The 12,202-nt window shown below is 54.0% G+C and overlaps 5 protein-coding genes across 5 annotated transcripts; 1 reads left to right on the top strand and 4 right to left on the bottom strand.

Annotated features, from left to right (window-relative positions):
* Positions 1 to 1,062: 1,062 nt before the first annotated feature.
* PV07_02671 (uncharacterized protein) lies at positions 1,063 to 3,063 on the bottom strand (the record flags this gene model as incomplete). Its single annotated transcript, XM_016389300.1, has 6 exons — positions 1,063 to 1,640; positions 1,706 to 1,816; positions 1,877 to 2,449; positions 2,508 to 2,701; positions 2,754 to 2,993; positions 3,047 to 3,063. 6 exons carry the CDS (start codon positions 3,061 to 3,063, stop codon positions 1,252 to 1,254), a joined length of 1,524 nt encoding a protein of 507 aa, XP_016251202.1. The 3' UTR covers positions 1,063 to 1,251.
* Positions 3,064 to 3,362: 299 nt separating this feature from the next.
* PV07_02670 (uncharacterized protein) lies at positions 3,363 to 5,337 on the bottom strand. The gene has a single exon (XM_016389299.1). The coding sequence runs from the start codon at positions 5,166 to 5,168 to the stop codon at positions 4,548 to 4,550; it is 621 nt and encodes a 206-aa protein (XP_016251201.1). The 5' UTR covers positions 5,169 to 5,337; the 3' UTR covers positions 3,363 to 4,547.
* Positions 5,338 to 5,717: 380 nt separating this feature from the next.
* On the bottom strand, positions 5,718 to 7,386 carry PV07_02669 (uncharacterized protein). The gene is made up of 2 exons (XM_016389298.1): positions 6,640 to 7,386; positions 5,718 to 6,574 (listed from the first exon to the last, which is right to left on the bottom strand). The coding sequence occupies exons 1-2, from the start codon at positions 6,862 to 6,864 to the stop codon at positions 5,774 to 5,776; spliced, it is 1,026 nt and encodes a 341-aa protein (XP_016251200.1). The 5' UTR covers positions 6,865 to 7,386; the 3' UTR covers positions 5,718 to 5,773.
* Positions 7,387 to 7,838: 452 nt separating this feature from the next.
* PV07_02668 (uncharacterized protein) lies at positions 7,839 to 10,072 on the top strand. Its single transcript, XM_016389297.1, has 5 exons — positions 7,839 to 8,034; positions 8,092 to 8,896; positions 8,971 to 9,031; positions 9,090 to 9,503; positions 9,599 to 10,072. The coding sequence occupies exons 2-5, from the start codon at positions 8,572 to 8,574 to the stop codon at positions 9,759 to 9,761; spliced, it is 963 nt and encodes a 320-aa protein (XP_016251199.1). The 5' UTR covers positions 7,839 to 8,034; positions 8,092 to 8,571; the 3' UTR covers positions 9,762 to 10,072.
* A 287-nt stretch (positions 10,073 to 10,359) lies between these two features.
* PV07_02667 (uncharacterized protein) lies at positions 10,360 to 11,846 on the bottom strand (the record flags this gene model as incomplete). Its single annotated transcript, XM_016389296.1, has 2 exons — positions 10,360 to 11,688; positions 11,787 to 11,846. The coding sequence occupies 2 exons, from the start codon at positions 11,844 to 11,846 to the stop codon at positions 10,360 to 10,362; spliced, it is 1,389 nt and encodes a 462-aa protein (XP_016251198.1).
* Between the last annotated feature and the right edge of the window lie 356 nt (positions 11,847 to 12,202).

The raw sequence follows: 12,202 nt of genomic DNA, 5'->3' as shown, positions 1-12,202 counted from the left end.
GGGCATGGGCTCCAGCTTGCCAGTACTGTTGCCGTCCGGCCACCGTGGGCGTGACAGATCCCAGTGTCGAGCGATCGAAGTGGAGAGCAGCACAAAGAGCCGACTTTCGTGTCCAGAGGCTCAAGGAGCATGCTTCTCCCAGGCGGTCGGGTATTCGGGTCAGAATATCGTTTGCTGTCGGCAATCACTGTGCATGGCTAGACAGTACCCTTCAGCGAGAGAAATTCTATGTGGACGACAGCCCCCAAGCCCAGCACACTGGTGGGATCTCGAGACACAGGGAGCGGGCTATGAGTGCTCATGTGTTCGCCCCGGGGTTACTGGAACATGAGACCTCTCCTCACAACCAGAGGCTTGAAGGCTCAACTACTAGACGAATAGTACCTTACCCCTGACAGTCCAGGCGGGAGCCAGCCACAAACCGTCCGAATCCGATCGCCAATACTCTGCATGTGAGGAATCGCAACTGCATCTTCGCTACTGTGGTCAGTACCGACTGACCAGCCCTACATCTTCAAGCAAGCCAATGCATTCGCTTATCTGTTCTGGGCAGACACCCTCGGTAAAATTCGACAGTGTCATTGCTTAACTCTCGGGTACCAAAATTGATACCCGACACATCTCTACTTCAGGCTACCCGAGTAGCACGTGGATGCGATGCCACGGATGTTGAGACAAGGGCGTCGAATTCGGAGCGGTGTGAATCTCGTGGTGTTGGGGGCTTTGAGTGGGACTTCCAACAACATCAACAACACGTGGGGGATCAAATTCCCGCGCAAAGGCTCGCTGTTGCGAGGTCTTTGGGAGGAGGAGAGGGGACCGAAACTCGGTTCTGCACTAATGTGTCTCGAAAACCTTGTGCTGGGCGCAGCGGCTTTTGTTGCGAACGTGCTCGTTGAAGTTTTGTTCGGTTTTGTGTTGTCAAGGCAGTCAAATAGACCTGTCTGAACGTGTAGACAGGGCTTTCTGCCGCTCGAATCTCACCAGTTTCAACGCGAACGATAGTGGAAAACGATGTGGAAACATAGTTTCTTCAGCACTTTTCCGGGCACGTCGGAGCTCTGGAATTAAAATGCAGCAGACGGAAGGTATTCGTTCGACTTCTGGTAGAGTGGCGGAGCGAACCCTCTCAGAATTTGCTTTTTGCTACGTCGTTTTTTTGAGGGGGCGTCCCCGGCGGAGCAGTGGGATTTAGAGCACAGTTGCGGGCGACACAGAGGTGATATTAAGCCGGCAGGTATTACACCGATTCTACAGGGCGTGGGCGTGGTGGCCCTTCCCATCCACGTCCTCGACTCGCTCAGCCTCGGTGACCTCGGTGGCGACCTTCTCGTCCCTGATCCCGACGGTGTCCGGATAATCGTGTGCCTGCTGGATGTCGACGGCGACCTCGTCGCCGAACAGGGCGGCGATTTCCTCCAAGGTCTTGCCCACCGTCTCGGGGTAGACCAGGTACACCACGACGATGAAGATGGCGTCGCAGATGATGAAGATGAGGAAGTACCTCCACGCAATCTTCTCGATGGCGATCGGTGTGACCTGGACCAACATGATGGTGATGGCGTTGAACGTGCAGAAGGCCACCGCGTTGCCGGCTGCTCGAATTGGCGTGGGCATGATTTCCGACGGGTAGGTGTATCCTACAGCGGATATTAGTGGAACTGAACAGATCAAACTATCGAGGATGAAACGGGATAATACATACCAAATGAGTTCATGATGAAGGCGTAGCCAATCAGGTAGACGAACATGAAACCAACAGTAAAGCGACCGAGTAGCAGGTTGGTGTTGCTTGAAAGTTGGAATCGTGCCCAGACTAATAACCCGTTAGTGATGCAGCTCAGATGGACATCTGGGCCAGCGGGTGAGGACTTACAGATGACCATAGCGATGGACGCCAGGAATTGGACCCAAAGAGAGATCAGCAGAGACACTCTGCGACCAAGCTTGTCGAATAGCAGGGCACCGATGGTGCAGAAGATGACGCCGCAAGTGCCCCACACGCCGACCATGACAAGGGCGATCTTGTTGGTGACACCGAGGTAGGTGTACAAGATGAACTGATAGTTCTGGAGCGGGATGATACCGGTGAACATGGCAAACGCGAACTGGAAGACGACGATGAACATTCGCTTTCGGTAGGACGGCCGGCGCAGGATGGTGCGGAGGCCCACGCGTTCGCGGACCTCGAGCTCGTGCTGGGCCTTGATCTGGTTGAATTCACGGATGTAGAAGTCGTCGTCCTGACCCGGGGCGCCACCGTGAAGTTTCGTAATGACTTCCAGGGCCTCGTCGTAGCGGCCTCTCATGATGAGGAATCGGGGCGATTCAGGGAGGAAGGGGGTGCAGGCGGCCATCAGAAGCGGTGGAACGTGTTGCAGGCCCAAGAACAATCGCCAGGCGACATCAGAGCTGATATAACTGAATCCGAGGCCCATCCATTCGGTCACTGGCACAAATGTATTAGTCCACGCAGAGTTGAGAATGGAAATCGCGAAAGAACCCACATGTATAACCCAGATTGATGTTCAAGTTGTAAAGCCCACCAACTCTGCCACGGAATTCGGGTGGAGAGATTTCTGACATGAACATCGGGCAGACACCAAAGACGATACCAGAAGCGATACCACCGATGACACGACCGACGAAAAGCATCTCGATGTTCTGAGCGGCAGTCTGGAGGATAGCACCCACGATAGCACTGTAGGATGTTAGTGATCTATGCCCACCAGACGGAGACTCGGGTTTCTAACACAACACAGGCGATGTAGATGGTCGGCTTTCGGCCATATCGATCTGGGAGCCAAAAGTTCAGGCCCGAACCGAAGAAGCTACCCGCGTAGTAGCATGATCCCAGGGCCCCGATGGTATTGGAGTTGAAGTTGAAATAGGATATGAACTGGGGATATCCCAGGATGGAGGTGGTGAGGCCGGAGTCATAGCCGTAGAAGAAAGCCCCAAACGAGAGGATGAGGATGGAGTATATATTAAGCCTGTCTTATGGTCAGTTTGGTTCATAGGGAGGGCCAGCAAGAGCACCACTTACTTGTTGAAGTGTGTCATCTTGCACCACGCAGTCTCTGTCTCAACCAGGTCGACGGACTTGCTTCAAGATATGAAAGACGAGCTTGGGGAGCAGAAAGCAAAGCACCTGCAGGGTTCTCCAAAACGGTACATATATTGGTAGTTATATTTCCTACCTGACTTCCGTGCTTCCCCACGAGCCCGAGGTTATGGGACTCCCTCGGTTACCACCAAGGTTGATTGGACGCCACAAGGTTCGCGGGGTAAAAGCTGGAGAGAAGGGAGACTGTGGGGAGGATGCCGCAGGAGGCCGGGGGTATCCAGTTGTTGCCTCGAGACGCTGCCGGCCGGTGATACTCGGTAGACCCAGTCTGGACACACATTGAACAAGCGAGGTCTGAGCCTGGGCCTTGATGGACATGTCCCGTTGGATAGTTGCCCCTATATAGTGCACACCCCTAACTCCCGGTTGGTCTGATTCTCCAGGCACCGCCTCGCGCTGAAGGCAGTCCTTGATAACGAATTTGCAGTGGAGTAACCGAGTGGGAAAGGGGTTGGCAAGAGTATTGGGGAAGCTGGCGACCAAGATCCTCACTCCCAAAGCGGTAATTACCCTCGGTAACCTATAAATCCGCCTCTGGTCCTGAGAGGCGACGACGTACCGATCTCTTTGTCTGTGCTTTGGGGCGTAGCAATATCGTGAACTTGTCCAGAATGCACATTCCCTCCCTCGCAGGCTCAATATGACAAGTCTTTGATACCTCGTTATGGCTTTAGGGTGTTCAACTGACGAACCTGCTCTTCCTACCATGAAACAATGCCCAATGGCTATCACACCACAAGGGCAACTGTCTCCATATTGTGTAGACGTCGAGACTGGGACTCCGCGGACGTGCCTGGTCTGGGCTTGTACCATAGTGCTGGACCATCAAGCGGTGTACCAATCGGTCGATCGATCATTCCCCAAGTCGCCAATTCCTCCTTTTCTGAGGGAAGGGGTATCCGCCTCTGCCGCAGCATGCTCAGACCCTTGTGTCCAGCCTCCAAAGGTCATGATCTGCTTTGTCGACCTCGCCCATGGTTGGCCCTCTACACCAACCGGGGCACATTCGCCAGACTTCTCATCTTCGGTATTTCCCCGTAAACCATCGCCACCCCTCGCGCTATCTTCCACTCCGGACATTCTGTGTTTCGGACTGGTTTTCCCATTTTGCAAGTCAACGCTCCTCTGCCAGGTATCACCCGAGCTCTTCCGGTCCAGTAGCAAGACGTGGTGTTGGTTGGGTTGAGAGTGCATAGTGGTTCATCGGCTGAAGATGCCTCCAGGGTTGATAGACCCCATTCTTTCTTCACCCGTCAACACTCCAACGAGAGCCGACGCCACTATCATCGAGGTGTCCATGATGTACCTGTTGTGATCTTTTCCAGGCGCCTAACTCTCCCCTGCCCTTCCTTTGCCCACGCTGATCCGATGGGTTCGGCCTGGGCCAGTCCTCTGCGGTGCCTTCGATCGTCCAGTGTCCCTAGGGTGTTTGCCACACCTCTGCTGGGGGCCAGGGTTCGGCTATAAGGTTTGGCCAGATTGCTTGCCACCGCTTGACCTTCTTATCATACGCCTCTCTTTTCCCCAAAACCGGATTAGGCCTCACCACCATATTGAAAAAGTCAGACAACCCTCGAGGGGCGTACACGATCCACTCCCCCATCTCGTCTATCCTCACACCTAGCATGGCACTGGTGGATATCCATGTGTCAATCCCAGCCTCGACGCTGGCATGTGGTTGACATGGCACACCATACTTCTCTTCATACCACAAATGAACGCGTGCCTGGTTTCTGATCTCCACCTCCACGGGAACATCAGCAAAATGATGCTTACCAACCTGAATGACTATGTCTTCCGCCTCGTACGACAAGTCCGAAGCATCATAATAGACGAGATCGTAGTCGCGGATCCCGGTTTCAGGTGGAAGCTCTGAGACGTTGTTCCAGATGGTCTGCGATAAAGCGCCACCCGCGAGATACCAATTCGGTAAATTGAGGGCCGCCGCGCGAAAGAGCACACCCACAAGAGTGGGGTTGGATGAAAGGATCTCGCGCAAGCGTGGAATCTGAAGGTGGAGGGGAAGCTGACCTGCGCTCATTTTGAAGGGAGGCAGAGCCGGAACTGGACATCTGCTTGAAGTTCTGCGGACATCATGAAGTCGGGGCGTGCAGCGAATTAGAAGGCGCCAACAATATCATACATTGTCTTCCCGCTTTGCTCTTTTGTATTCGTGTGGTGGCTTTGCAGTGGATAGCTTTGGAAGTGGCAGTGGTCAGGACGAGAAGATGAGTTTCAATCAAGTTTCCTCTCCAGTGATAAAAGCTGGTCGCGGGTCATCCCGAACTAGGACGAGGGCGATGCCGCCCTATGCTCACCATAAGCTCGCGTGCGATTACTCGGTAGGCGGGAGATCAGCCACCAGCGAACTTGCCGCGGGGTGAGCGGGAAAATCCCTTGGTCTACACCATGGACATCTGAGCAAAGGAGGAGGCGTCGAAGCTGGAAAGACGACATGGCGTTTTTGTACGCCGGCCTATATACGCTCGTTCAAGGAGAGAATCAGGACAATGACGGATACCATCCAAACGATCTCGAACACCATTCCACCTCATGCACAGAAGGCAACGAAACTTCTACCGTCAAAGAACGGGTTGCAAAAACGGATAGAGGCCATATATTTGTGCCAAAAGGAGTCCTGGAATCTCATTTTGAACCAGACGAGGACACCTCAACCACAATCTTCCCCCTTGCTCGGCCCGTTTTTAGTTTCTCAATCGCCTGAGGAGCGTGCTCAAAGGTGAACTGCTCGTCAATCACGGGCCTCACCTTCCCTTCTTTCATCCAGCGGGCGATGCTTTCTATATCTGCAGGCTTCGCCTTGGGGAAAAAACTGACCGCTTGCCGCTTTCCGCCTCCGAGAAAGGCAGGCCATAACTTCCTCAGGATGGCGTCCACGACGAAGGCTCGCGAGATCGGCGCCCCGACGACCATGAACAAGGCCCCAGGTCGCGTGTATTCGTGGCATTTCCAGTAGAGCTCAAAGTTCGCGCCGATGTTGTCGACGACGTGATCAAACTGGTGTCCGCTGGCCTTCAACGCTTCGAGCACGTTCTGCTTCTTGTAGTCGATAACGGAGTCCGCGCCCAGGCTTTTGCAGAGTTCAATGTTGACGCTAGAACATGTGGTCGTGACATTGCACCCGACGGCTTTCGCAATCTGGATGCCAAAGACTCCTGTCCCGCCTGAGCCGCCGTTGATGAATATCTTATCTCCCGCCTTGACGTATGGTACGATCGATTGGTGAGCTGTTAGTCCCGCCACACAGATTGTCGATGCCGAAATTGGATCCAAGCCGTCTGGAATAGCAACGATTTGATCTTCTTTCGTGACCGCGTATTCGGCCAAGGCACCTCCGGCCAAGTACGACGTTCCCGACGCGCCGAAGACAAGTTGACCAGGTTTCAGGACCGATCCAGTGGCAGGGGTGACCAGATATCCCGCGAACTGAGGGTATCCGTTAGCATGCCGCGCCACTTTCAAGGGTAAATCAGGGTCAAAGGAGGACTTACATCAATACCAGGAGTTGCTGGCTTGGGAATAGCGAAGTGACTCAGAAGCCGAATCTCAGCAGGCTTGTAGTCAACAGGATTGAGTGCTGTTGCCAGCACCTGTACCAGATGCAGGTTGGGAGAAGGCTGGGGGACCGGAGCAGATGTGTTGAGGCGGAGGTTCTTCTCTAGACTACCCTTGGTGCTTGAATACTGCCATGCTCTCATTACAGCCGGTGGTGACATGTTGCAGATGACTCCCTGAATCCGCAATGAGTTCAGGCTGGTGTACAGCAATGCTTCAACCTCTTTCGCCGGATATGTGCTTGATATACTTCACCACGCTCCAATGCGAATACGAAGGCGGACGGTCGGACGGTCGGTGTTTCGGTTCAATTCTCGATTCCGTCAAGCCGTCATCACGGCTGCCTTTGCCTACATGCTCAAACCCGAGACGGATGGTGCTTGCTCAATCTCTTCATATGTTCCTTGTTGTCGACATACTCGTACACAAGCTGCCCTCACAGAAGTCGCTCTGGCCTAGCGTTGGTCCGCTCGTGGTCGGGTCTCGCACAGTTTCGCGTGACCTCATGACTTTTCGACGAGTGCTTATGAGTACCCAATGGCAAGCATTCTCCGGAGCATGGCCATTATTGGCTGTCGTCGGGTTGTTATGATCCCAATGACTGACTGCAGGAGATGAGCAAAGGGCCAAAGGAGTTCAAGCAACTTTGGGAGTTGGCGGCCTGATCCAGGAGTACGTGATGACATTCGAGCCGTATTATGTGCATGGGAAACTCATTGCTGCCGCAGGAGGTTTTGTCTATCGTGGAAAAGACTGCACACAGCCTGCCATTTTATGGAACTCGCTATAGCGTTTCAAGTATTCATTCTGCGATCTCAGGCAGTCAAGCTCCTCGATCTCCGGGTCGGAGGCTCATCACCCGCTCATGACGTGTTGTTCTCGCTTAAGCAGGTCGGAGGCTGGCGCTTTTCCCTTTCCAGGATTCATCTTGCGATGGAGGATGGCTGAGCAGCGATGATTGGGTGCTGGCAACACTGACACGACGGGAGACGGAGCTGGCGAGCGCCTTACGGACGTTTCGGCGGGGATCTGGCGTCCAGCTTGATATGAGCCCCCTTTTCGAAGTATTGCCCAGGTACCCCATTTCCACGAAACGTCCTCCTAAACATCCGCCATTTCACTGGGTTTTGTTCGTGCATCAGCTATTCCTCGTGAGATACGCACGTTGGAAATCCCATAATAATAAAATCTGCGGAGCTTCGCTTCCATGGGCCCCAGCTGCGCGTGTGCAACGGGGGGACACACACACACCAGCCCCATGATTCGCCAGGTACCGCTCCAGCTGGCAAGTTTAGCTCCTATCTAGGCATCATACAAAACACCTTGAACTGGTATGGAACACGACTCCGCACGGCATGCCATTTTTGCTCATCCAACCCTGGGTGCAGGCCAGGCACCTTTTTTGAGCCATTCGGAGAGCTGCTCGCTCGACGTATTCGGGCCCTGTTTGGGAAGGCTCTGTGCCTTGTCCATTGGTTTCCAGTCAACAGCCTAAACCCTACGGCCTTATCGCAAGCAGGATAGGCTTCAGGATGGTCGGCATGGTCATGGTGACACTGATACAGTGCGCAGCACGGCAGAGCATCATGCCAACCATCGAGACTGAACTCCACAGCCATGTCAATCACAATGCATCCTCCGTCAGAACTGGGCTTGTAATCTGCTGGTCTATATATTCGCCACAGGAACCTCACCAGGGAAGATCCCAAAGTCGACCCAGGTGCACCAACAGATCGGTCAAGCCAGCTTTTCAGAGCATATCCAAACCACTCCCACTCTCTCCAACAACCCAACTCAAGCCCTAGTTCTAGCATTCTTGCACAGCACAGAAAGAATCAACACATCCCTTACTTAGTACTCCTCCCACAATGACGAACTCGAACGTCCCCATCTTCGTCACCCCCAATGGCACCGTCTACATCGGCGGCGGCAGCAACGCCAACTGCACCGTCTCGGTCTGCCCGATCGAGATGAGCGTCTACGGATACCGCCCGTCTCTGGCCGCGAGCGGCGCCCTGATCGCCCTCTACGGCCTCTGCATCGTCGCCCAGGTGATCCTGGGGTTCCGGTACAGGGCCTGGGGCTTCATGAGCCTGATGCTGCTGGGCTGCGTGGACGAGATCATCGGCTACGTGGGCCGCATCTTGTATTGGCAAGATCCATGGGCGCAACCCGGGTTCATCATGCAGATTGGTACGAGCAGTTTCCCGAAAACACCGCCGTACCCAGGCAGCGTCGCTGGGTTCTCTCACTAACGAAAAACGCAGTCTTGATCACCATCGGGCCTGTCTTCTTCTCCGCCGCCATCTACGTGCTGCTCGCCCAGATGTAAGTCGTGGTATCCCCATCTAAGCCCCTCTGTATACCCCGGCTGACTCGTCCTAAGCGTCAAGTACATCTCCGTCGCGTCGTCGCGCTTCGCGCCCCAGTACTTCTACTACCTCTTCATCCCCTGCGACATCGTCAGCCTGGTCCTCCAGGCCGCCGGCGGGGCCATGTCGTCGTCGTCCAACGGCGGCTCCAAGGCCGGCGTCGACGTCGCCCTCGCCGGCCTGAGCTTCCAGGTCTTCACGCTCGCCGCCTTCGTGGCCCTGGCTCTCGACTACGCCCGCCGCAGCCGCGTGGTGTGGATGGCAGTCCGGCTGCCCACCCGCTTCGTCGTCTTCAGCGGCTTCCTGTTCGCGGCCACGCTCCTGATCCTGGTCCGGTGCTGCTACCGCGTCTACGAGCTGAGCGGCGGATACTCGCGCACCAGCGACGCGCTGAGGGACCAGACGCTCTTCATTGTCTTCGAGTCGGTGTGAGTATTTCTGATCCCCCCCTCCCCCCCAACTCCCCGTGATCCCGGTCCGGCTCTACCCAGGGTGCGACGATTGCTGACGTCCGTCTCTGCAGGATGGTCATCCTGGCCTCCTTCTGCCTGATACCCGCCCATCCGGGCTTCGTCTTCAAGACGGGTGACGAGCATTTGGTCTCAGACCCGTCGATCACCGAGAAAGGCATCTCTTCCAAAGTCCGGTCGGCCAGCCGTTCGCCGGAATCCGTTGAGAGGTTGTGAAGAGCGTGTTCAAAAGAAGAGAAAAAAAAAAGGGCTAGTGGTTCATATGCGAGTGTGTGGTGAAGAGAACGTGGCGCCCTGTAAGCTTGCCGCAGCAGGGCTTCCCACCATGATGTCTGGCACTTCGGAAGGCGAGCGGCGCTCGCGGACTAGATGAACCAGCGATTCAGGATCTATTTGTATTTTTGGCAGGAATGGGAAGGTCCCGGGCAAGTGAGGGAGGTTATGCTTGACCATATCTCTACATGACACGACTAGTTTCGAAGGGTTCCGTATAGATTTCGGGCGTATCTGCCTTTTCAGTTTTTACGGGCGAAGTGAGAAGGGTTCTCGAAGAAAATTGATCGTCTGCATGACTTATTTAGAGGGCAAAGAGTAAGCATCGTGGATGCACGAACAAGCACCATGGAAATAGTTGCTGCTTTGATTGGTAATGCTGAATAAATAAACAAGGTCGGACTCAGCAACTATATTTTCAGACTATCGATTTACAGAGCTTGCTGAAGAGCAAATCGATCATGGCTTGGTGTGCCCGTAGTCTCTCTGTTGCCTTTTCGTCGAGGTTTCCATAGGCGAACAACGAGTAAAAAGCTAGCGCTCAGCTTTCACTCTCCTTCGAGATAATGCTAGGCATGGTCGAGCAGCCAGCATTCTGCACACTGCGGGCAATGCGAACCTGATTTCCCGAAGCAATGGTTTCAAACAGCGCTTGTACTTGGACCTTGTACTCAGGGATTGCCCTTAGCTCCCACCTCACCACGTTCAGTGGGAAGATGATTCTGGGTCGCGAATACTCGAATCGGGTCTGTAGAGAATGTTGAAGAAGCCAGAGGACCTGCTTTGACAAGTCCCGTCTGCGTGACTCGTCCGTGTGCGAAGAAATTTCTGCAAGCAGATCCTGGTGTTCGGTGAAAAAGTCGTCCGGACACTTCGCAATCAGTGCCGCCGCATAAATGGAAAATGACAGATCGAGGGCAAGGAGAATTGCTGAAGTAATGGCAAAAGTCGTTTCTCCGACGTGTAGTTCATTCAGGGCATGCTCGTTCACGGGGTAGTCTTCTGTTTGCACGGCCAGCAGTTCCTCGTTGAGAGTTGTCATGCCCAGATAGCTATTTCTGATCCGTTCCAGGATGCGAAGGATCTCTGTTCGATCCGAACGATGGTAAGCCGCTTCACCCCTCTGGAAGAGATTAGATAGCGTAAAGCCATAGTCGTAAAGCCTTTGATCAAGATCTTTGGATGTGTCGGCCCAGGGCTGCATCAACCAATCCGGGTTGCCGAAAAAGGACGATTCCCTCTTGACGAGACAGACTATCATGGCGTTGTAACGCATAGATTCGAGGATGGATTTGGGCAAAGGGTCACGGTGGTGGTCAGGGCCTCGAAGCTGCATAATTCGGGCTATACCAATGATATGGCTTTGCCAGGCAGCCATGTCCTCGGACGTCGACTCAAAAGCTTCATACAGGACCATGCATCGAGCCGCTGCAAGTAGTTCATCATGACGCATCAGCTGTGGATCGTACAGAGCATTTTGCGTCAATCGAAGAACTCGACCGTAGATTTCTTGCCCTTTCCGAATCAGTGTTTGGTTGTTTTGGAGTCTGCCCGTTCGGGTATATGCGAGAGAAAGAAGAGCTAGTCTCAACGGAGTTATAGATGCTGAGATATTGATCGAATGATACAGCCAAGCGGGTTCCCTCGTTCTAGAGTACTGAGGTGAAACAGTGGAGTAACCTTCCCAGAAAGAGGATATAAGTTGATCTTCGTTGACCTGCGAAGGGGAGGGCGTGGAGAAGACAATAGTGTTTTGATTCTGTAGGGCAGGCTGTGGCGGCGTGGACCTGGCTTCCTCTAGGCGTCGTCGTCTCTGGAGGCCTGTCTGGCCCCGGTTGATGAAGACCGGGTATCTTTCATAGCCTTCGCACTGTCTGTGCGATGAGATACATCTTCGACACAGCGGCTTTTGGAGGTCACACTAATCGGTTTAGAAGGCTGCAGGCGACAGAGCGAGCTCGTACTTACTCTGACCTTCCTTCGTCTGCAGGTATTACAACCTTGTGACTTCCCTGGGATGCCAACCATTGCTTTTCGCAGAAATCTTTCGAATTGTTATGGACGGTGGCAGTTGGACACGCTGTCGGTTTGTACTTATTAGGCGTAAGATGACCGGAGGTCTTCCGCTGGTTCCAGGCGTGCCGGGGCATTCCCCAAGATCCATGGAACATGCTTCCGCAAGAACGGCGCCACGTATAATTGGTGTCGATCTCGCCCAATTGCTCGCCTATGGCTAGCCCAGGATGATAGACGATGGCTCCATCGGCCGCGTTCTAGGCTCCAGCCATTGTCTATCATCCTAAGCTCCTGTTCTCCTCAGCGTTGAATCGAAAAGGACTTCAACAGACACACTATTCCCCTCGAGGCTTCGATTTCTGGTCTTA

The sequence above is a fragment of the Cladophialophora immunda genome, assembly GCF_000835495.1.
Source record: "Cladophialophora immunda strain CBS 83496 unplaced genomic scaffold supercont1.2, whole genome shotgun sequence".
Taxonomy (NCBI): domain Eukaryota; kingdom Fungi; phylum Ascomycota; class Eurotiomycetes; order Chaetothyriales; family Herpotrichiellaceae; genus Cladophialophora; species Cladophialophora immunda.
Note: the sequence above shows the minus strand (reverse complement) of the source record. Positions and strands in the feature narration are given on the sequence as shown.

What these genes read in the sequence shown, in the direction of transcription:
- PV07_02669 (XM_016389298.1), bottom strand. Translation starts at nt 6,864, where the DNA reads ATGTCACCACCGGCTGTAATGAGAGCATGGCAGTATTCAAGCACCAAG. An exon ending in CAGCAACTCCTGGTATTGAT is followed by an intron (nt 6,575 to 6,639) that starts GTAAGTCCTCCT and finishes GGATACCCTCAG; the next exon opens with TTCGCGGGATATCTGGTCAC.
- PV07_02668 (XM_016389297.1), top strand. Translation starts at nt 8,572, where the DNA reads ATGACGAACTCGAACGTCCCCATCTTCGTCACCCCCAATGGCACCGTC. An exon ending in TACGTGCTGCTCGCCCAGAT is followed by an intron (nt 9,032 to 9,089) that starts GTAAGTCGTGGT and finishes ACTCGTCCTAAG; the next exon opens with CGTCAAGTACATCTCCGTCG. An exon ending in TTCATTGTCTTCGAGTCGGT is followed by an intron (nt 9,504 to 9,598) that starts GTGAGTATTTCT and finishes CCGTCTCTGCAG; the next exon opens with GATGGTCATCCTGGCCTCCT.
- PV07_02670 (XM_016389299.1), bottom strand. Translation starts at nt 5,168, where the DNA reads ATGAGCGCAGGTCAGCTTCCCCTCCACCTTCAGATTCCACGCTTGCGC.